The sequence below is a fragment of the Aotus nancymaae genome, unplaced genomic scaffold, assembly GCF_030222135.1.
Source record: "Aotus nancymaae isolate 86718 unplaced genomic scaffold, 86718_ANA_hifiasm-v0.15.2.pri h1tg000010l, whole genome shotgun sequence".
Lineage (NCBI taxonomy): Eukaryota > Metazoa > Chordata > Mammalia > Primates > Aotidae > Aotus > Aotus nancymaae.
Window position 1 is genome coordinate 38,095,670 of NW_026988421.1, and position 24,688 is coordinate 38,120,357.

The 24,688-nt window shown below is 40.8% G+C and overlaps 1 protein-coding gene and 1 pseudogene across 2 annotated transcripts in view; one reads left to right on the forward strand and one right to left on the reverse strand.

The window, feature by feature from the left end:
• The first annotated feature begins 1,999 nt into the window (after nt 1–1,999).
• On the forward strand, nt 2,000–4,819 carry LOC105718878 (developmental pluripotency-associated protein 4-like; annotated as a pseudogene).
• A 9,231-nt stretch (nt 4,820–14,050) lies between these two features.
• Nucleotides 14,051–24,688, reverse strand: part of MARCHF5 (membrane associated ring-CH-type finger 5) — a 63,007-nt gene continuing 52,369 nt past the window's right edge. For both annotated transcript variants that reach the window (XM_012454778.2, XM_064374119.1), the window contains exons 4-6: nt 18,340–18,523; nt 18,032–18,198; nt 14,051–17,230 (exon numbers count right to left, since the gene is read on the reverse strand). In XM_012454778.2, the coding sequence (XP_012310201.1) occupies nt 17,114–17,230; nt 18,032–18,198; nt 18,340–18,523 (468 nt within the window). In that variant the 3' untranslated portion in view covers nt 14,051–17,113. The remainder of the gene's footprint in view (nt 17,231–18,031; nt 18,199–18,339; nt 18,524–24,688) is intronic.

The following is a 24,688-nucleotide window of genomic DNA, read 5'->3' on the forward strand; positions in this document are numbered from 1 at the left end:
TCTAGCAGCTGAATATACGTCCTTTCCCTCAGCACATGGATCATTCTCAAAGACATACTATATGTTACATCACAGTTTTGTTTTTGTTTTTGTTTTGAGACAGTCTTGCTCTGGCACCCAGGTTGGAGTACAGTGGCATGATCTTGGCTCACTGCAACCTCTGCCTCCTGAGCTCAAGTGATTCTCCCATCCCAGTCTCCTGAGTAGCTGGAACTACAGGCATGTGCTACCACTCCTGGGTAATATTTGTATTTTTTTGTAGAGATGGGGTTTTGCCAGGTTGCCCAGGCTGGTCTTGAACTCCTCGGCTCAAGCAATCTGCCTGCCTCGGCCTCCCAAACTGTGGAGATTACAGGTATGAGCCACTGCCCCTGGCCCTTTAGGTTCAGGGATACATGTGCAGGTTTGTTATATAAGTAAATTTTGTGTTGTGGGCATTTAGTGTACAGATTATTTTGTCCTGCAGGCCATAAGCATAGTCCCCAATGGGCAGTTTTTTGATCCTCACCCTCCTCCCACCTTCCACCCTCAAGTAGGCCCCAGTGTCTGTTGGACCCTTCTTTGTGTCCATATGTACTCAATGTTTCGCTCCACTTCAAGTAAAAACATGTGGTATTTAGTTTTCTGTTCCTATGTCAGTTTGTTAGGATTATATACTCCAGCTCCATCCATGGTGCTGCAAAGAACATGATCTCATTCCCTTTTTAAGGCTGCATAGTATTCCATTGTGTATATGTACCACTTTTTTTTTTTTTTTTTTTTTGAGACAGAGTTTCGCTCTTGTTACTCAGGCTGGAGTGCAATGGCGCGACCTTGGCTCACTGCAACCTCCGCCTCCTGGGTTCAAGCAATTCTCCTGCCTCAGCATCCCAAGTAACTGGGACTACAGGCACGTGCCACCACGCCCAGCTATTTTTTTTGCATTTTTAGTAGAGACGGGGTTTCACCATGTTGACCAGTATGGTCTCGATCTCTTAACCTTGTGATCCACCCGCCTCAGCCTCCCAAAGTGCTGGGATTATAGGCGTGAACCACCGTGCCCGGCTATGTACCACATTTTTAAAAGTTCAGTCTACAGTTGATGGGCATTTAGGTTGATTCCATATCTTTGCTATTGTGAACAGTGTGGCAATGAACATATGTGTGTGTATGTCCTTATGGTAGAATGACTCATATTCCTTTGGGTATATACCCAGTAATGGGATTGCTAGGTAGAATGGCAATTCCATTTTAAGTTGTTTGAGAAATTACCAAACTGCTTTCCACAATGGCTGAACTAATTTTCATTCCCACCAGCAGTGTATAAGTGTTCCCTTTTCTCCACAGTCTTGCCAGCATGTTATTTTTTGACTTTTTAACAGTGACCATTCTGACTGGTGTGAGAGGGTATCTTATTGAGGTTTTGATTTGCATTTCTCTAATGACTAGTGATGTTGTGCATTTTTTCATATGCTTGATTGGCCATGCATATGTCTTTTTTTGAAAAGTGTGTGTTTGCATCTTTTGCCCTTTTTTCTGAGACAGGATCTCACTGTCTCTTAGGCTGGAGTGCAGTGGTGCAATCTCAGCTCACCACAGTCTCAGCTTCCTGGGCTCAAGTGATCCTCCCACCTCAGCCTCCCGAGTAGAGGACTACTTAGGGACTACAGGTGTGTGCCATCATGCCCAGCTAATTTTTTTGGGCATTTTTTGTAGAGATGGGGTTTCACCATGTTGCCCCAATTTTTTGCCCACTTTTTGATGGGGTTGTTTGGTTTTTGCTTGTAAATTTGTTTCAGTTCTTTATAGGTTCTGGATACTAGACCTTTGTTGGATACATAGTTTGCAAACATTTTCTCCCATTCTGTAGGTTTATCTGACAAAACACATCTTAAAGCATTAAAAAAAGTTGATTTTTTAAATGAAATAGTATCAATCATCTCCCCTGATCACAAAAGGATAAAACAAAATCAATAAGAAGAATTTTGGAAACTATGCAAACATAAGAAAATTAAACAATATGCTCCTGCATAACCAGTGGGTCAAGGAAGAAATTAAGAAGAAAATTGAAAAATTTCCAACGGCGTGGTTTCTCGTGCCCGTAACCCCAGCACTTTGAGAGGCCGAGGTGATGGATCACCTGAGGTTGGGAGTTTGAGACCAGCCTGACCAATATGAAGAAACCCTGTCTCTATTAAAAATTAGCCAGGCGTGGTGGCACGCACCTGTAATCACAGCTGCTCAGAAGCGCCATTGCGCTCCAGCCTGGGCAACGAGCAAAACTCCATCTCAAGAAGAAAAGAAAAGAAAAATTTCTTAAAACAAATGATAATGGAAATATGACATACTAAAACCTATAGGATACCGTGAAAGTAATACTAAGAGGGAAGTTTATAGCTATAAGTGCCTGTATCAAAAAATAAGGGCTGGGCGCAATGGTTCACGTTTGTAATCCCAGCACTTTGGGAGGCTGAGGCAGGCAGATCCCCTGAGATCAGGAGTTTGAGACCAGCCTGGACAACACGGTGAGACTCTGTCTCAACTAAAAATGCAAAAGTTAGCCGGGTGTGGTGGTGCATGTCTGTAATCACAGCTACTTGGGAGGCTGAGGCAAGATAATTGCTTGAACCTGGAAGGTGGAGGTTACAGTGAGCTGAGATGGTGCCACTGCACTCCAGCCTGGGTGACAGAGTGAGACTCCATCTCAAAAAAACACCAAAAAACAAAAAATACAAAAGTTAGTTGGGTGTGATGGTACACGCCTGTAGTCCCAGCTACTTGGAAGGCTACTTGGGAGGGAGAATTGATTGTGTCCAGGAGGTCGCGGATGCAGTGAGCCATGTTCATGCCTCTGCACTCCAGCCTGGGCAACAAAATGAGACTCTGTCTCAAAAAAGAAAAAAAATAAAATAAAATAAAAACTTTTGCCAGGCACGGTGGCTCACACCTGTAATACCAACACTTTGGGAGGCCGAGGCGGGTGGATCACGAGGTCAGGAGATTGAGACCATCCTGGCCAACATGGTGAAACCCCGTGTTAAAAAAAAAAAATTAGATTACATTTTTTTTCTTTATTTTAGAGACGGAGTCTTGCTCCATCTTCCAGGCTAGAGTGCAGTGGCGTGATCTCGGCTGACTGCAACCTTTGCCTCCCGGGTTCAAGCAGTTCTCCTGCCCCAGCCTCCTCAGTAGCTAGGATTACCGACTAGTTTTAGCTTAGACCACCTGACTAGTTTTTTTGTATTTTTGGTAGAGATGCGGTTTTACCTTGTTGATCAGGCTGTTTTCGAACCCCTGACCTCGTGATCTGCCCGCTTTGGCCTCCCAAAGTGCTGGGATTACAACTGTAAGCCACCACACCTGGCCTAAACATTTTTTTTTTTTAATGAGACGAGTTTCCCTCTGTCACCCACGCTGGAGTGCAGTGGCCGATCTCGGCTCACTGCAACCTCTGCCTTCTGGGTTCGAGGGATTCTCCTGACTCAGCCTATTCGATTAGCTGGGATTACAGGCACGCACCACCATGCCCAGCTAATTTTTGTTGTTGTTTTGTTTTTTTGTTGAGAAGGAGTCACACTCTGTCGCCCAGGCTGGAATGCAATGGTGCGATCTGGGCTCACTGCAACCTCTGCCTCCGAGTTCAAGTAATTCTCCTGCCTCAGCCCCCCTAGTAGCTGGGATTACAGGTAACTGCCACCACACCCGGCTAATTTTTGTATTTTTAGTAGCGATGGGGTTTCACCATGTTGGTCAGGCTGGTCTCGAATGCCTAACCTTGTGATCCACATGCCTTGGCCTCCCAAAGTGCTGGGATTACAGGTGTGAGCCACTGCGCCCAGCCAAAGACAATTATTTTTATTCTAAGAGCGATAAACCACTGAAAGGATGTAAAGTTTTCATAGTGTCACTCTGTCAACAGTGTTAGAAAATAATTTATTTGGAAGGGGTCAAGAATGAAGGACTGGGAGAAAAAAATTATTCCAGTAGACCTCCACAGAGAAGGTGAGGGAAGAGGATCAGCAGGCTTCTAATCAACCAAACACAATTGCTTTGCCGGGAACATCAGCGAAGTGGGGAACCAAAGGGAAAGTATCTGTCAAAAGTGACGAAGTGCTGTGCCCTAAGAAGAAGGCAGACTATGATAACCCCAGACCTCAGGAGAAGATACCAATCTCTCCCTTACCCTCTAAACTGCCACCTGTTAATCTGATTCACCGGGACATTGTGTGGGCCTGGTTCAGCAATTAAAGCTGAGCACCAGAGGCCAGAACCTGGATGCATATAAGCGCCTGTGTGCCTTTGCTTACCCAAACCAAAAGGATTTCCCTAGCACAGCAGAAGAGGCCAAAATCCAGAAATCATTGTGAAATAAATTAAAGGTGGAAAAATGGAAAGTGTGCCTGCAGAGTTCTGGGACATAGACTCCTCAAGTGGCCCTTCCCCCTGCAGAGCGGTTGCCTGCTCTGGAAGGGCCCACTGCTCTCCTTAATACAGTTGTGGTGACAACTTCTGCCCCAGAGGCTGTGCTGGCCTCCTGGGTGAGAATTTCAGCCAGGGCAAGGACACCAGAGGCAGTGGAATCTCCACAAGAAGCCAGTGGTGTCAGGTGGTGCGTGGTGCATGGGAAAAGTCTCCCTGCAGACACAGATGGTTGGGTGCACCTGCAGTTTCATGCCAGTCAAGCCTGGGTTCCAGAAAAGAAAAGGAAGAAGGGAGAGTGAGTGCGTTTATCTTGCTTCCTGCCTCCAGTTTTCCACCCCCGCACCTTGAAGACAATATGTTGTGCCCCAAATGTGTTCACAGGAACAAGGTCTTAATAAAAAGCCTCCAGTGGGAATAGAATATCAGGAAAAGGGCCATATCTATGGTAATTAATAGCAGAAAGGCTGGATAGTCGGATTCCATGGTGCTGCTGACAGGTGAACTTGGTCCTCTTCACACCTGCTTAAGGGTCATGCAGACTGCTGGGGTGGCAGATCTTAGCCTAAGAACCCTAGCAGTGCCTGTTGCTTTGTGAGTAGATATGATAGACTCTTGCATTTAAAAAAGGAAAAACATTTCACAAGTTACCATAAATTGTAGTTAATATGTAGAAAAACTAATTCATACAACCTTTCTAAAATAGAAAAGACTTCAACAGCTGTTTTGGTTTGTTCTGTTTTATTTTATTTTTTTTTTGAGACAGTATCTCACTCTGTTCCCCAGGCTGGCATGCAGTGGTGCGATCTCAGTTCACTGCAATCTCCACCTCCTGGGCTCAAGTCATTCTCCTGCCTCAGCCTCCTGGGTAGCTGGGATTACAGGTGCCTGCCACCATACCCAGCTATTTTTTTATTTTTAGTAGAGAAGGGGTTTCACTTTGTTGGCCAGGCTGGTTTCAAACTCCTGACCTCGAGTGATCCACCCACCTCGGCCTCCCAAAGTGCTGGGATTACACGCATGAGCCACTGTGCCTGCTTTCAGCAGCTCTTTTAAGTGAGAACTTCTTCAGCTGAGCATTGGAAGGAGTTGAGTAAAACAGTAGTTTGCTCCTGTGCTCAATTTTTCCTCCTCTGGACACTGACGACTTTAGGAGCTGCTTCATTCCAATTGCAATTTTATAAAACATTTCAAAGGCCGGGCGCGGTGGCTCACGCCTGTAATTCCAGCACTTTGGGAGGCCGAGGCGGGTGGATCATGTGGTCAAAAGATCGAGACCATCCTGGTCAACATGGTGAAACCCTTTCTCTACTAAAAATACAAAAATTAGCTGGGCATGGTGGCACACGCCTGTAGTCCCAGCTACTCAGGAGGCTGAGGCAGGAGAATTGCTTGAAACCAGGAGGTGGAGGATGCGGTGAGCCGAGATCGTGCCATTGCACTCCAGCCAGGGCAACAAGAGCGAAACTCCTTCTCAAAAAATAAAAAAATAAAAAAAATAATAAAAAAACTTCAAATAAATAACCTAATGATGCATGTTAAAGAACTGGAAAAGCAAGAGCAAACCAAATGCAAAGTTAGAGATAAATGAAATTGAAATGAACAAAACAGTACAAAATATCAACAAAACAAAAGTTGCTTTTTTGAAAAGAGGAGGACAAAACTTTAGCCAGGCTAACTAAGAAAAAAAGAGAGAAGACAGCTAAATAAAAACAGAGATGAAAAGGAGACAGTACAATTGATACTGCAAAAATTCAAAGGATCATTAGTGGCTAGGATGAGCAACTATATGCCAATAAATTGGAAAATCTAGAAGAAATAGATAAATTCCTAGATGCATATAACCTACCAAGATTGAACCATGAAGAAATCCAAAACCTGAATGGACCAATAATAAGTAATGAGATTGAAGACATAAAAAGGCTTCCAGCAAAGAAAAGCCCAGGACTGGAAGGCTTCACAGCTAAATTCTACTAAAATATTTAAAAAGAACTAATACCAGTCCTAGTCAAACTATTCTGAAAAACAGAGGAGGAGGGAATTCTTCTAAATTTATTCTATGCAGTCAGTATTACCCTGATACCAAAACCAAACAAAGACACATCAAAAAAAAGAAAACGGGGCCGGGCACAGTGGTTCATGCCTGTAATCCCAGCACTTTGGGAGGCCAAGGCGGGTGGATCATGAGGTCAAGAGATTGAGACCATCCTCGTCAACATGGTGAAACCCCGTCTCTACTAAAAATACAAAAAATTAGTTGGGCATGGTGGTGTGTGCCTGTAATCCCAGCTACTCAGGAGGCTGAGGCAGGAGAATTGCCTGAACCCAGGAGGCGGAGGTTGCGGTGAGCCGAGATTGCACCATTGCACTCCAGCCTGGGTAACAAGAGCAAAACTCCGTCTCAGGAAAAAAAAAAAAGAGAAGAAAACGATAGGCCAATATCACTGATAAATATTGATGTAAAAATTCTCAACAAAATACTAGCAAACTGAATTCAACAACACTTTAAAAAGATTATTCATCATGACCAAGTGGGATTTGTTGTCCTAGGAATGCAAAAAGTTTCAACATATGAAAATCAATCAATGTGATACATCATATCGATAGATTAAAGGACAAATACCATACGATCATTTCAATTGATGCTGAAAAAGCATGTGATAAAGTTCAACATCACTTCATGATAAAAACTCTCAAAAAACTGACTATAGAAGGGACATACCTGAGCCGGGCGCGGTGGCTCACGCCTGTAATCCCAGCACTTTGGGAGGCCGAGGCAGGTGGATCACGAGGTCAAGAGATCGAGACCATCCTGGTCAACGTGGTGAAACCCCGTCTCTACTAAAAATACAAAAAATTAGCCGGGCATGGTGGCGCATGCCTGTAATCCCAGCTACTCAGGAGGCTGAGGTAGGAGAATTGCCTGAACCCAGGAGGCGGAGGTTGCGGTGAGCCCAGATGGCGCCATTGCACTCCAGCCTGGGTAACAAGAGCGAAACTCCGTCTCAAAAAAAAAAAAAAAAAAAAAAAAGAAGGGACATACCTGAACACAGTAAGAGTCAGGTATGACAGACCCATAGCTAGTACCATACTGAATGGGAAAAACCGAAAGCCTTTCCTTTAAGATCTGGAACATGACAAGGATGTCCACTTTCACCACTGTTACTCAACAAAGATACAGAAGTCCTACCTAGAGCAATCAAGATGTGAAGGAATCCAAACTGGAAAGGAAGAAGTCAAATTATCCTTGTTTGCAGATGATATGATTTTTTTTTTATTTGCAGTAATTGGCAACAAGATAGGATATTATATTTGGAAAAACTTAAAGACTCCATAAGAAAACTATTAGACTGATAAATTCAGTAAAATTGCAGGATACAAAATCAACATACAAATATCAGTAGCATTTCTATATGGCAACAGTGAACAAACTGAAAAAGAATTCAAGAAAGTAATCCCATTAACAATAGCTATGAATACAATTAAATACCTAGGAGTTAATTTACCAAAGAAGTGAAAGATCTCTGCAGTGAAAACTATAAAACACTGGCTGAGTATGGTGGTGCGTGCCTGTAGGCTCAACTACTTGGGGGGCTGAGGTGGGAGGATCACTTGAGCCCAGGAGGCAGAGGTTGAAGTGAGCCATGATTGCACCACTGCACTCCAGCCTGGGAAACAGAATGAGACTCTGTCTAAAAAAAAAAAGCAAACATTAGAGAAACTAGTGTATTGGATTGGGCAAAGATCTCTGAGTAATACCTCACAAGCACAGGTAACCAAAGTGAAAATGGACAAATGGGATCACATCAAATTAAAAAGCTTCTCCACAGCAAAAGATAAAATCAATAAAGAGACAACCTACAAAATGAGAGAAAATATTCGCAAATTACTCATCTGACAAGGGATTAAAAACCAGAATATAGGCTGGGCGCAGTGGCTCATCCCTCTAATCCCAGCATTTTGGGAGTCCAAGATGGGTGGATCACTTGAGGTCAGGGGTTTGAGACTAGCCTGGCCAACATGCAAAACCTCATCTCTATTGAATATACAAAAATTAGCCGGCTGTGGTGGCGCACGCCTGTAATTGCAGCTACTCGGGAGGCTGATGAACCTGGGAGGCAGAGGTTGCAGTGAGCTGAGATCATGCTACTGCACTCTAGCTTAGGCAACGGAGTGAAGACTCTGTCCAAAAAGAAAAAAAAACATAAAAAAAGAAAGAAAAAACCGGAATATATAAGGAATTCAAACAACTCTATAGGAAAAAATCTAATAATCTGATTTAAAAATGGGCAAAATATCTGAAGACATTTCTTGAAAGAAGACATACAAATGGTGAACAGATATATGAAAAGGTGCTCGACATCACAATGATCAAAGAAATGCAAATCAAAGCTATGAGATATCACCTCACCCCGGTTAAAATGGCTTTTATTCAAAAGACAGGCAATGACAAATGCTGGTGAGTATGTGGAGAAGAAAGAAATCTCATACAATGTTGATGGGAATGTAAATTAGTACAACTGCTATGCAGACAGTTTGGAATCTTCTCAAACAAAAAAAAACTAAAAATAGAACTACCATACAACATAGCAATACCATTCCTAGGTACATACTCACAAGAAAGAAAATCATTATATCGAAGAGATACCTGCACTCCCATATTTATAGCAGTACCATTCAAAATAGCCAAGATTTGGAAGCAACCTAAGTGTTCATTAACAGATAAATGGATAAAGGAAATGTGGTACTTATGGCTGGGTGTGGTGGCTCACGCCTGTAATCCCAGTACTTTGGGAGGCCAAGGCGGGCAGATCACGAGGTCAGGAGATCAAGACCATCCTGGCCAACTTGGTGAAACCCCATCTCTACTAAAAATACCAAAATCAGGCTGGGTGCGGTGGCTCATGCCTGTAATCCCAGAACTTTGGGAGGCTGAGATGGGTGGATCACCTGAGGTCGGGAGTTTGAAACCAGCCTGACCAACATGGAGAAACCCTGTCTCTACTAAAAATACAAAATTAGCCTGGCGTGGTGGTTCATGCCTTTAATCCCAGCTACTAGGGAGGCTGAGGCAGGAGAATCACTTGAACCCAGGAGGTGGAGGTTGCGGTGAGCCGAGATTGCGCCATTGCACTCTAGCCTGGGCGACAGAGCAAGACTCTGTCTCAAAAAAAAAAAACAAAACAAAACAAAAAAAAAAACAAAATCGGCTGGGCATGGTGGCGCACATGTGTAGTCCCAGCTACTCAGGAGGCTGAGGCAGGAGAATAGCTTGAACCTGGGAGGCGGTGGTGACAGTGAGCCAAGATCTCATCATGGCACTCTAGCTGGGCGACAGAGTGAGACTCTGTCTTAAATAAATAAACAAAGAAACAAATAAATAAATATGGTACTTATACACAGTGGAGTACTATTCAGCCATAAATAGAAGATCCTGTCATTTGCAACAACACAGATAAAACTGGAGGTCATTATGTTAAGCAAATTTATAAGCCAGGCAAAGAAAGATAAGCTTTGCATGTTTTTACTTGTGGGAGCTAAAAATTAAAACAATTGAACTTATGGAGATACAGAGTAGAAAGATGGCTACCAGAGGCTCGGAAGGGTAGTGGAGGGAGTGTGGGGGTAAGTGGGGATGGTTAATGGCCACAAAAAATAGAATAAATAAGACCTAGTATTTGGTAGCACAACAGGGTGACTATAATCAATAATTGTACATTAAAAAATAGTGAAGAATATCACTGGATTGGTTTGTAACACAAATAAATGATAAATGCTTGCTGTGATGAATACACCATTTACCCTGACATGATTATGATGCATTGCACAACTATATCAAAATATCTCATGTAAGCCATAAATATGTATACTTATGTACCCACAAATACTAATAAAATTTAAAAAACAATATTGAGAAATAATTCATTTCCATAAAGTTCACGCTTTAATTGAAGTGTAAAATTCAGAGGTTTTAGTGTATTCATAGAATTGCACAACCAATACTACTAATTTCAGAACATTTTCAACATCCCCAGAAGAAACTCTGTACCCATTAGCAGTCATTCCCCTTTTCCCTTCACTTCAGCTCCTGGCAACTACTAATTTGTCTCCTGGATTTGCAAGGAGGCACTGTCACACTTTGCTGCCCTTTTATGTCCTTATGTTTATTTTGGATTTTGCATATAGATGGAACCATATCTGTGGTCTTTTGTGTCTGGTTTCTTTCACTTAAGATGTTTTCAAGGCTCATTTATGTTGCAGCATGTATCAGGACTTCCTTTTTATGGGTGAATAATATTCCATTGTATAGGTAAGCCATGTTTTGTTTATCCATTTATCAGTTGATGCACCTTTGTACTGTTCCCACCTTGTGGCTATTGTGAATAGTACTGCTATGAGCTTCACATATAATTGTGCATGTGTATACATATTTCAACTTGCAAAAACTTATTTAAAAAAATGTACTTCATTACTTACTCATGTCATGTTGCCGAGGTCCTGTTGAATATCTGTAGTGTGGGCTTCTGGAAATGTAAAATTATACAAACGAGTGTGTGGCCAAGTGGTCAGGGTTCTAATGATGGAAATAGTAAAATGTCCACACAATTGTGGTCTTTCCTTTTGAATCAGACAATGGTGGGTTTGAATTTGTTTGAGGAAAAAAAATCCTCTTTCATTTTCCTATTTGACTTTAGCAGGTATTGAGTCCATGGGCTTTGAGGTGGCAACATTTTTCAAAAGTTGAAACCGAAGCCCTACTATTGTTCAATAAATTTTTATCCAGATGTGAAGGAGCTCACTGAGGTGAAGATGACATTGCTGAAAGATTTCTATTATAGCGTGCACTCTTCACTGGAAGACAGTGATTGGCTTAAACATTAAGCCCTTCAACCACAGCATGCCGATTCCTGACATTCACACTGGTCTGTGAGCTACCAAGTGGATCCCAGTGAATAAATTGATTCCTCTGCATGAATGAACCATAAGGGTAGCAAAGTGTGACAGTGCCTCATTTTCTCTTAGGTGATTTTTATTAAAGGTGTCCTAGTGGCTCCCAGAAAACAAGCTAGTGCGCAGGTACTCATTTGCTGTTTATGCTGGTTCCAGGTTCAAGATGAAAAACTGGCCGGGCGCGGTGGCTCACGCCTATAATCCCAGCACTTTGGGAGGCCGACGCGGGTGGATCACGAGATCAAGAGATCGAGACCATACTGGTCAACATGGTGAAACCCCGTCTCTACTAAAAATACAAAAAAATTAGCTGGTCGTGGTGGCACGCGCCTGTAGCCCCAGCTACTTGGGAGGATGAGGTTGTGATGAGCCGAGATTGCGCCATTGCACTCTAGCCTGGGTAATAAGAGTGAAACTCCGTCTCAAAAAAAAGGAAAAAAAAAAAGATGAAAAACTAATATTCTGAAGGGGTCAGGTCGATGCTGTTCATTCTTAGGTAATCTTGCTGATTAATGTTGTACTATTCATAATTACCTAACTTAAAGTGGTTTTGTATCTTTTCCTTTTTTTTTTTTTTGAGACAGGGTCTCACTGTGTTGCCCAGGTTGGTCTTGAACTCCTGGGCTCCAGCGATCCTCCTTCCTCGGCCTGCTGAAGTTCTAAGATTATAGGCAGTTTTATGCCTTTTCAAAGTTGCTTTGTTGCCAGAAAAAAAAAAAGTGGCAAAAAAGGGGTAACTATATTTAAATTTTTAGAAACTCAAGAGACAAAAAGAACTAGGATCTTTTGTTGTAGGATTGAAGAAAAAAAAACTAGGATCAAGATAAATATTATGATCTTAAAAAGGAATGTTTTCCCAAGTTCATAAAACGTTCAGTCATGCTCCTACCATGTGCGAGTGGTGTTCTAGTGTGGGGAGTAGTAAACAAAGGTAAACTAAACAAAACAAAAAACATTTTACTCTTACGGATCTTACATTTTTTTGAGATGGAGTCTCGCATTGTTGCCCATGCTGTAGTGCAGTGGCGCGATCTTGGCTTACTGCAGTCTCTGCCTCCTGGGTTCAAGCAATTCTCCTGCCTTAGCCTCACAAGTAGCTGGGACTACAGGTGTGTGCCACCACGCCCAGCTAATTTTTTTGTATTTTTAGTAGAGACGGGGTTTCGCCATGTTGGCCAGGATAGTCTCGATCTCCTGACCTCGTGATCCACCTGCCTCGGCCTCCCAAAGTGCTGGGATTACAGGTGTTAGCCACTGTGCCCGGCCAGATCTTACACTTTTATGACAGTAACATCATACTAAGTAAGATCTGTTATGCACTTTAGGACTCTAATCTCAAAGCAGGCTTAATCACTATTTAAAACCCCAGGACTGAGCACAGTATCTAGCCACATATATAGGTCAACAAATATCTACTAGAGTTCTGTATGTTGTTGACATACAGTAACTTTGGCCTGGCTGTTTCCAGAAAAATGCTTAAATCCACTTGGGATTGAGCAGAATGATGGTCTAGTCTCTGTTGCTTGTCCACAAGGCTTCTGTAGGTATTCAGATGCAAACCCCTTCTTTATTCCCCTTGCTCAGGATCCTTGCTTCAAGAAGGCAATTAAACAAGACATTCCATCACTCTTACCACTTCTAATGGGCATGTTGGGTGGCAGGTAGCACAGAAACAGCAACCTTGATTCCAGCGGACTAAAAAAGGCTATAGTCAAATGGATAGACTTAGTTTCCCTATATATCAAACTGTCCTAGAATGTTACCTTAATCCTCACAATAACCCAGGAGATAGACTTTATAATCTTCATTTTACTGATAAGGAAACTGGTTTGAGAGGTAAAGTGACTTGCCCTACAGCTAATCAAGCGACAGCTAGCATATGCATCCAGGACTGTTCAATTCTATACCTTTTCTCCTCTTAGCGTCTCTCAGATTGGGTAATGAAATTACTTAGAACCAATATAAAAGATTCTAATCTTCTACTTCAGAAACTTGGGTTTTTTTTTTTTTTTTTTTGAGACTGAGTCTCATTCTGTCACCCATGCTGGAGGGCAGTGGTGTGATCTCAGCTCATTGCAACCTCCGTCCCCCGGGTTCAAGCAATTCTCTGCCTCATACTCCTGAGTACCCGGGATTGCAAGCGCCTGCCACCATGCCTGGCTAATTTTTGTATTTTCAGTAGAGATAGGGTTTCACCATCTTGGCCAGGCTGGTCTTGAACTCCTGACCTTGTGATCCATCTGCCTTGGCCTCCCAAAGTCCTGAGATTACAGGCATGAGCCACCGAGCCCAGCTGAAACTTAAGTTCTTAATATCTCAGAAGCATAAGAGACAACAGTGAGGGGGAAAAAAAAGTCTCGGAAGCAGTTTGTGTTCCCAGGTCACTTGAATACACTTTAAGGTATAATGGCATGAGACCACCCATAGATCTTGTCTAGTTGCTTATCTAATTATATTCAGTCCAAGAGGCTTTGAGGGGATATATATTTTAGATAGAACATACTTAGAATTTAGGCTAGCCTGCTTAGAAAATTAAGACAAATTCCTCTATACAGATTTTTAGAAATTACTTTTACTTAAACTAAATTATAATTTAAAAAAATGTTGCTAATTCCATAGGAGCATGGGATATAAAAAACAAATCAAAAAAAGAATGTATGCACAGAATGTTTTGAGATTTAACAGACAAAGTACACCTAGAGAACATAAAAATTCTTTATTTAACCTAATCCAGCCAGTATTGAGATAGTTTGTATATTAAAAACAAGACATTTAAAAAACGGAAGAGTTAGCAAGGCAGTGACTAATTAAGTCACTAAGTTTAATTTTATATTCTTCACAGTCATTTCATAATCATGTAATGATAAACAATATTTTCAGCCACTTTGAATGGAGATGAGTTAACTTTTGAAAAGAATAGAATTCTACTAATCATTGAATTTTATAAAAGAGGCTTAAAACATTTAAGTTTCTAGAAATAACACAGTAAAGTAATAAGAAAATAAACTGGAAAATAAAATATACCCACCCATCCCCAAAATCTGTATCATCTCTTTAATTTGTCCCCTAATGCTTTTCTTTTACCTCTTCATTCACTTTTCCTAGAGTACAAACAGATTACTTAGCAATTAAGAAAAAACTACTGCTCTGTAGGGGCCATTTTGAGCCTAAAGTGCCTTGTTCCTTTAATCTCAGTTAATCCTAGAAAGTCTTCTGAGATAAATATTACTTGCATTTTAAAGATTAAGAAAACTGCAGCTGGGAGAAAGTCAAGACTGTTAGCCAAAATCATACATACAGTTATCCGTGACTTGAACCCAGGTCAATCCAACTTTAAGTCTGCCTATGCTCTTCTGTTACTTCATGGTCAGCTAGGTCACCTTCATGGAAAGACTGGCACGTGGTATTTCTTGAGCTATTAATAAGGCTCTTTAGGTTTAAAAGTGTCCAATCCCAGGGCTAGAGGTCATTCTGGTCCTCAGGCACTTGCAGTTCCCTCCCCACAACCCTAAAAACCCCCTCCCCTCCTGCCCCAAAAGGATTAGAGTTGTTGTTCCCCAGCCTTCATTAGCCCTGATCCCTATAAACCCAAACAGCTACTCCCCAAATCAAGGGCATTAAAGTGGCAAATTGGGAACTGTGTGCTTGCATAACTTTAGTAAAGGCTACCTAAAAACTGTTCTAAATAACAAAATTATGTAAGATATGTCCATTTAATACATCTTTTCACATTGAAAAATGAAAAGCCAATGTTTTATAATTACAGCCATATAAGTTTTTAAAATATATAATCATAGATTTTATATTTCCCCTTCAGTACTGTAGTCGTTTTTTTTTTTTTGTAGTCATGTTCTTAATAAGGCTGGCTCACTGTTAGTCAAATCTTCTCTTCCTCTCCAAATACAACTTTGAATGTTCACCATTCGAATAAACATCATGTAACTCAAAATTAAGACATTCATATTATAGAAAAGTATCAGTCTTTAATTGCTAAAGTTAACATATTATTGCAAACTAACATAGCTCAATCTATATTTGCTACACTCCTAAAGTGGCCACTTACCGATAAGAGGAAACATTTACTATTGTCATGCATTAGATGCTGTGAACAAGAAAATAAATAGGGTTTTGAAAATATCTCTTAAAAATGTAATGAAAATAGGCCGGGCGCAGTGGCTCAAGCCTATAATCCCAGCGCTTTGGGAGGCCGAGGCGGGTAGATCACGAGGTCAAGAGATCGAGACCATCCTGGTCAACAAGGTGAAACCCCGCCTCTACTAAAAATACAAAAATTAGCTGGGCATGGTGGTGCACGCCTGTAGTCCCAGCTACTTGGGAGGTTGAGGCAGGAGAATTGCTTGAACCCAGGAGGCAGAGGCTGTGGTGAGCCGAGATTGCGCCACTGCACTCCAGCCTGGGTAACAAGAGTGAAACTCCGTCTCAAAAAAAAAAAAAAAAAAAAAAAAGTAATGAAAATAACCATTCAGGTTGCTGAACAACATTAAAATGGCGAATCTATTGAAAATGGCTTAAATAATTGCTTTTGAAAAATGAACACAAAACTAGTGAAACAGTGATTAAGGTGCTAGCCTCATCAATATGACAAGCAATTAAAATCTAAAAACATTAGTATTGGTTTTCTATAATAAACTTAAGCCAAAACAATGAACTCAATATTTACTCAAGACTTCTTGTTTTCATACTTTTCTCCTCATTAATATAAAAACACAGAGCTCAAGGCTTGACCTTGGTTTATTCACTGCTGGTTTTCTATCCGCTGAAACGAGACTGTCAACTCTGTAAGAGCTTGGACCAAGTCTGTCTTGTTCACCACTATATCCCACAGCTCTCTGCACAGTGCCTGGGAAATAGAAGGTGATCAACGATATCTCAATAACTGAATCAGTGAAAGAGGAAAGAAAAATATTTGTTGCAAATCATTCTCTACTCAAACTACAGTAAACTGAGAGCTCTAATTTCTAGAAATATGGATTTAAAAAACTTACTCCAAAGATGAAAGGACCTGATGACTGACACACACCCCCACTTACACACACACCCCAAGACTCCATGAGTCAAAATTACTTCATGAAGTATGAGATGTCAACATTATATAAATAAAATTTAATAGTGAAAAAGTGATCTGGAAGCCCTGTGAATTTTTACCCTACACATTTTAGAGGACATCACATGGGTTAAAGAAAACACCACAAAATCTCATTTGTTCAGATAATCGTTTGAATGTTTACATACATTTTTGGTTATTTATTTATAACTAATTTAATTTACATTTCCTCATATTAACATAGCCTCTTATTTAGTATGTAATCAAATTATGTCAGTGAGAAAAATCCTTATAGTACCTTCATTGAGTTGCTGATTCTAAGAAAACACTAGACATGAACATGTACAAAAGAGGCATTTGAATAAAACAGCATGTCCATTTTTTTAATATTTGCACAGTTTGATCTTTACATTTCTGTCTGGAGAAAATATGAACAAAACCCAGGTTTACCATGCTAAGATAACAGTTCATATGACTGCCATAAAAGTAGTACATACAAACAATGAAAACAAATCACATCCTTAGGTTCCGTGATTACCGAGATGATTTCCCTTGCCCTAAGTGCTTTATTATATTTCTTAAAAAATATAGGAGCAGCAGCTTATCACAAGTCTTCACAAGTGCATTAATGATGGAATCAAAACAACACAACAGATTCATAAGAATGAAAGGACTGCAGGACAACCAGAAGTCACAGTTTTATGCTTCTTCTTGTTCTGGATAATTTAGAATTTTGCGGTGTGCCTGTCGTAAATATTGCTGCTGTTTGAAGTAAACTTTAAATGCTCCTTTTATGGCAACAAAAGCAATTCCACCCTAAAATAAAAGGAAAATTAGCTTTTTTATAATGCAGATTTACAGAAACACAATAATAAAAAGAATTTTATTTAGATCACAAAAGACGTAGGTTTTGACGCTAAACTAATTCAGATGACGCAAATGAAATAGTTTTCCTTTTCTACTAGGAGATGAGACAGGGAGAGAGAGACTACACGCCGTTACTATAGGAAACAGAGGACAGAGATGCGTTTTCCATAATCCTTTCTGACTAGTCTTTCTTCCATGTAGTTCTACATATACTTTGATATACAAAGAAGAATGCTAAGGCACTATGTGCACACTGCCACCAGAGGGGAGAAGTGGGAATAACAACAGTAGCTAACAACATGAGTGCTTACTATATGCTAAGACTTATATAATCCTCACAATAATCCTGAGGTGGCTATCATTACCATCACCATATTACAGGAAGAAGAAGTCCAGACATTTGATTTAGATTTCATAGCAAGGCAATTTCTGTGATGGGATTTAAACCAGGCGGTCTGACCCTAGAGCAAAAGCTCTTCACTATAATCCCATTGGCAAGAGGGACAGGTGTGATGATTCATGCATGTGCCAGGAGAGAAATCACCTACAATATAGTTCCAAAAGGCCTGAACTGCTGCAGTGGTTCCTCCTCTTTTTATTTCCACTCAAGCTATTGAATGATAGTGAGGCTGAAATAGAGTCTTAATGCATAGGAGCCACAGACTGAATATTTACACAGTTCCCCATCTTTTAAAAATAAATACAGTTCTCTTTTGCAAGGTAATATAAATAATACAAAAGCCATCTTACCAAGATTGTCCTTTGTAAATTGGAGTTAACACTACTGAACATCAATTTACCAACTATTGTCGCAATAGTAGGAAAGACAAGGGCTCCACACAAGATTCGAGTAGCAGAGACATGATCTGCTAAAGGATTAGCCTCAGCTGGAATTCGAGGAACAGGACAACCAATCCCTAGAGGAAAAAAGTGCAGTGCATTAGTGCTAATAAATCAGAAGAGCTAGAATATCTTCAAACATTGCTAAAAAGGCATGTTATGGTTCTTCTATAAGATCAATTTGGTATGCACTTTACAACCACAATTCAGGGCCTTACCTGGAAATATACTATTTAAAATTTGTAGTTTATTTGAGTATTTGCGCCATAGTCTAAGCACATAGTCCTCCCAGCGAATCATCTTGCCTAATATCAGCATGACAGGAATAGTAGGAAGTCCAATTAAAAGGAATAAAGGATCAGCTCGCTCCATAACGTCTAGACCTTCTTTATGACCAACAACCTGTGAAACAGATAGGATGTTAGAATTATTTCTTTTTCAAATGAAGTGTTGCATGATAAGCTCTGTTTTTTAAATAGAAAATGCTTAATTTCAAAAGAATACAGAAAAAGAAGTTTTAAAAATAAGCTGGAAAGCTATCAGTCCTGATTTATTTATACGAAATGTCTTATTCAAGGGAAAAACAAAAGTTCCCAAGCCATTTCTTTTTTGTTGTTGTTGTTGTTGTTTTTTTTTGAGCTCTAGAGCAGCCAAGTTCCCAAGCCATTTCATATCATACAGGAATAAAAAAGATTTTAAAATGGCTGACTCAGACTGATTACATTACAATAGAGGGGCAGGAACCTCTGTTGTGGCTTCTATTCCTTTATTTGATTTGGTTAGACTGGGCTGTGGAACTGGGACATAATTCTAGGTCCTATTTGTGTTCAAGAAGAACATTTGTTTTCCATATCTTTCTTCTTGGAGATTAAGCATAGCCAGCCAAGGGGTAGGACTGGCCTTCAGCAGATGGCTTGAAAGCTCATTTCTCTTTGGCTCTTTCTTCACTTAGTGGTATGTAAGTAAGATGGGGTGTGGTGTCTCTGGATGGCTATGAGTCTACTCTACATACCTAACTCTCCTTAAGTGCACTTCCAAGGTCTAGAAATGAGGGACTGTAGTAGGAAGTCCAGTTTTGGTTACAGTCCCAGGCATTTTTCCCAATCCAGGAACTCTAGGGTACCTATCTATGAGGGTAAAAGAAGCTAATAAAATCCTTTCCTTACCCTATCCAAGTTTTGGGGCTATTTCTCAATTGGTTTAGGTACCAGAAGGCAAGAAGTACAAAATTGGCATTTGTGAATTTCTGCCCTTCCCCTCTCTCCAAAATCCTTTTCACTTCCAGATCAATCTTGGCCTTAAATTTATCACTTTTTTTTTTCTGTTTGTTTCTTGAGATGACGTCTCGCTCTGTTGCCCAGACTGGAATCCAGTGGTGTGATCTCGGCTGACTGCAACCTCCAACTGCTGGGTTCAAGTGATTCTCCTGCCTCAGCCTCCTGAGTAGCTGAGATTACACATGCATGCCACCATGCCCAGCTAATTTTTGGTTTTTGATAGAGATGGGGTTTCACCGTGTTGGTCAGGCTGGTCTCAAACTCCTGGGCTTAGGTGATCTGCCCACCTCGGCCTCCCAAAGTGCTGGGATTACAGTGCGAGCCACCATGCCTGGCCAAAAATGTTTTATAGAAATGTGGAGAAGACCAAATTTGAGCTATGAATATACTTCATATTTTCACTTGGTTAATTTATTGAACTAAGATGTAATATTAAAGGGCAGGAGGCCAGCCTCTTCCTAATGGTCAATTATGTCATCGAATTTGATATTCTTCTGTGTCTCCAGGTAGAACTTAACAACTTCCTATCTTGCACGTGGAAGATGATCCTTTTGAGTTGTCCTAAAGTGAAATGGTCTGGTTCATGGCCAGCAAAAGTTGGCTGGCCCAGACGGTTTTACCTATAGATTTTCCAGTAAATTTATTTATTTATGTATTATGTATTAATTAATTAATTAATTAACTTAAATTTGAGACAGAGTTTCACTCTTGTTGCCCCAGCTGGAGTGCAATGGCGTGATCTCAGCTCACTGCAACCTCTGCCTCCCGGCTTCAAGTGATTCTCCTGCCTCAGCCTCCCGAGTAGCTGGGATTATAGCTATGGGCATGCACCACCATGCCCAGCTGATTTTTTGTATTTTTAGTAGAAATGGGGTTTCACCATGTTAGCCAGACTGGTCTCAAACTCCTGACCTCAGATGATCCACCTGCTTCGGCCTCCCAAAGTGCTGGGATTACAGGTGTGAGTCACTGCACCTGGCCAAGAAATTGCTTTAAAGAAAAAAAGGGTCATGCTATGTTGTCTAGGTTGGCTTTGTACTCCTGGGCTCAAGCAATCTTCCCACCTGACTCTCCTGAGTAGCTGGAACTACAAATGCATGCCACCATGTCCGGCTAGGAAATTATATTTTTATATCATTTCAATATAATGATCATTTTAAAGTTATAAGTAAATATGATTAAATATTCTCAAAGTGTTACCAAATAAATTCAGAACATTTGAAAAAATATTTTGTTGTGTTATGCATCCTTTTTTTGGGTTTAAAAATGTAAAGGGGCCGGGCACAGTGGCTCATGCCTATAATCCTAGCACTTTGGGAGGCTAAGGCAGGGGGATCACAAGGTCAGGAGATCGAGATCATCTTGGCCAACATGGTGAGACCCCATCTCTACTAAAAATACAAAACTTAGCTTGGTGTGGTGGCATATGCCAGAAATCCCAGCTACTCAGGAGGCTGAGGCAGAAGAATCGCCTGAACTAGTGAGTCAGAGGTTGCAGTGAGCTTAGATCACACCACTGCACTCCAGCCTGGCGACTGAGTGAGACTGTCTCAAAAATAAATAAATAAATAAATAAATAAACAAACAAATAAAGGAGAGTGAATATTCAGGTATAGACCAGAGCAAGAGGAAGTTTGTTCCTCATGAGTAGTAGCAAAAACCTTATAAGGTGTTTAAGAATAAGGAAACAAAAAGGAAGTAGAGGTTGAACACTGTGACTCACACTTGTAATCCCAGCACTTTGGGAGGCTGAGGTGGGTGGATCATCTGAGGTCAGGAGTTTGAGACCAGCCTGGCCAATGTGGTGAAACCCTGTCTCTACTAAAAATACCAAAAATTAGCTGGGTGTGGTGGTGGGTGCCTGTAATCCCAGTTACTTGGGAGGCTGAGGCAGGAGAATTGCTTGAACCTGGGAGGTGGAGGTTGCAGTGAGCTAAGCTTGCACCAGCCTGAGCAACAAGAGTGAAACTCCATCTCAAAAAAAAAACGAAATAGGGCAAAGAGCAAAGGCCCAGTAGCTCACTTTTTACAACTAAAATGAAGAGATAACTTGCTTGTGCTCAAGCAAGTTAGAAGTGGGATGAGGCTCATCATTGACACATACATTCATTCAACTGAATACTTTTTAGCTGGGGCTAAAATGGCAGGTTAAGCAGATGTCTTTTGGAAGTCAGAGAAAATCAAATCAAACAAGTGTACAAATATATATACTGTGAAGAAATAAGGTAGTATAACAACTGCAGTACAGCACCTGATAAAATAGTCATACTCAGGGGCAATAAATGAAAGGTGAATAAGCAACAGGCCTGATTTAATTTTGCCCATTACAAAGTCAGTCAACCTGTGTGTAATCATATACATTCTGCTTTCTTGTCCCAAGATTTAAAAACATTATTTTTAAGACTTCAATTTTGGAGTGAGTGCCAGGAATTATATAGAATGTCTAAGAATTTGTTATCTATATATGAAATAAAGGCCTGGCTGGGCACAGTGGCTCACATCTGTAATCCAAGAACTTTGGGAGGCTGAGGTGGGTGGGTGGCTTGAGTCCAGGAGTTCGAGACTGGCCTGGGCAACATGGTGAAATCCTGTCTCTATAAAAAATATAAAAATTAGCAGGGCATGGTGGCATGTGAATATAGTCCCAGCTGCTCAGGAGGCTGAAGTGGGAGGATCACGTGAGCCCAGGGAGGTTGAGGATGCAGCAAGCTGTGACTACGCCACTGCACTCCAGCATGGGTAACAGAGTGAGACCCTGTCTCAAAAAAAAACAAAGCAAAACAACAACAACAAAAAACAAATCTACAGAATTGTAGGTTTAGAGAAAAAGGATTTTTTGTTTTTTCCCACAGAAGGGCTAAAAGCTAGATCTTTATGTCTAGGTAGGCCTGTAGTTCACTGCTGCTGAAAGGCTAAGAGTTTTAACAAGGTCTGAGCCTTCAAAGCACTATTAGAATCCTACATTAATTAGTTAATGAGGATTAACTAATTAATCCTAATGAGATGATGAAACAGTGATGAAATAACATTTTTTTAAAAATTTGAGACGGGGTTTCACCATGTTGGTCAGGCTGGAACTCCTGACCTCAGGTGATCCACCCGTCTTGGCCTCCCAAAGTGCTGGGATTACAAGCATGAACCACCACACCCAGCCAATAAGTTTTTTTTTTTTAACTCAAAATTAAGGATAAGTAAGTACTGTAATTAAGAATGGGCAATGCTAATGGGGGTTGTCTTTACACTAGAAGTAAAAGTGGGAACTAGGCTAAATATTAAGGTTCCACTGTTCCAGGATAAAAATGTTCCAGCTGCCTCTGGGACCAGGCTTCACTTAAAGAGCCAAGGGACACGACTCCTAATGCTGCTTCTTTGCTCTGTGGCACTGGACATGAAAACTCTCTAAACCAGTAAACTAGGAATAATTTATAATAATAACAATAATCTAAACAAAAATTGCTGCAAGGATTAAATGCATCAGTATTTAAAAAGTGTTGAATCCACTGCTGGGAAAAAAAAATCAACTACTGTGTTTTATTTTCAATAAAAATGCAAGAGGAAGGTCCTATTCAAGTTCCCCACAACTAAAAGGTATTGATTCTACAACAGGACTATGGAGAAGGAAAGGAAATAAATGGGAAAAGAACAGTGGTCTGATCCCTTAATTTGGTTTACTTGTACTCCAGAGTTGTTAAGGAACCAAAGAAAAACAGTCAAGTGTTAAAAGGCAAACCCTAAATACTACACTGATGGTGTGGAGGGGCACATTATCTATCATTTGTGCTCAGAAAGGTAAAAGTCATCTTCCCAATACTCTTAAATCACACAACACCTACCTACCCACTCTCATAGCTAGTCTCACTTCTGGGCTAAAAAAAAAAAAAAATCTTTTCAAGTGAGACAGTATATGTGAAGGTTATTTCTAAATGGTAATATATAATGTATGTGGTACTATAGTTTTTCTTCCTTGCTTGTATCATTCATTCTACCAATCTAAATTAATTCCTTTAAGGGTTAGCTGAAGACTTTTCTCATAATTTCAAATCAAATGAGCTTTCACTTTTACTGAATTAAAATATTGTTTATATAGTCTTCTGCCCTCTTCACATTTATTTATCTAACTTGTAACTGTTCTCTGGTGGTTTCATTTATGAACGTCTTCTCTTGGACATATCCCTTGATGCTGGGGATCAGAGTGCTCAATTTATTCCATTTTTTTTTTTTTGAGACAGAGTCTTGCTCTGTCGCCAGGCACCAGGCTGGAGCGCGGTGGCGCAATTTCAGCTCACTGCAATTTCCGTCTCCCAGGTTCAAGCATTTCTCCTGTCTGAGCCTCCCGAGTAGCTGGGACTACAGGCATGCGCCACCACGCCCAGCTAATTTTTGCATTTTAGTAGAGACAGGGTTTCACCATATTGGCCAGGATAGTCTTGATCTCTTGACCTCTTAATTCTCCCGCCTCAGCCTCCCAAAGTGCTGGGATTACAGGCGTGAGCCACCATGCCCGGCCTATTCATGTTTTATAAGACCCTTGCTAAGTGTTAACAAATCACACCAATATGCTTCAAAATGCCAAAATGTAGCTGGTAGTAGTTTTTAGAGGATACAATGGGCACTTTAACAAGTGCCCTATTCATTATTTATCAAAATTCTTTCTTTTTCTTTTAACATTGTGCCACCCTAAAAGCCTTTCTTAAAAAGAGCCATCTCACTTCCTATGGTCAATAAACTCTTAAGAAAATAACTCAATCTCATTTGCAAGATATAATCTATATAATGTATTTGTACATTAAATAATGTATAATCTGCTCTAAGTTTCTATGTCTTTCTCAGTCTTAGTAAATCATCCTGAACCTCCCTCCTCAGGTGATGTACTAACACTCATTATTTGAACTGATCACATAGAAGACATAAAGATGGGCTGGGCGAAGTGGCTCACGCCTGTAATCCCAGCACTTTGGGAGGCTGAGGTGGGTGGATCAACTGAAGTCAGGAGTTCAAGACCAGCCTAACATCGTGAAACCCTGTCTGTACTAGAAATACAAAAATTAGCCGGGCGTAGTGGTGGGTGCCTGTAATCCCAGCTACTCGGGAGGCTGAGGCAGAATCCCTTGAACCCGGGAGGCGGAGGTTTCAGTGAGCCGAAATCACATCACCACACTCCAGTCTGGGTGACAGATTGAGACCCTGTTTCCAAAAAAAAAAAAAAAACACAAAGATGGCCAGGTGTGGTGGCTTACGCCTGTAATCCTAGCACTTTGGGAGGCAGAGGCAGGCAGATCACCTAAGGTCA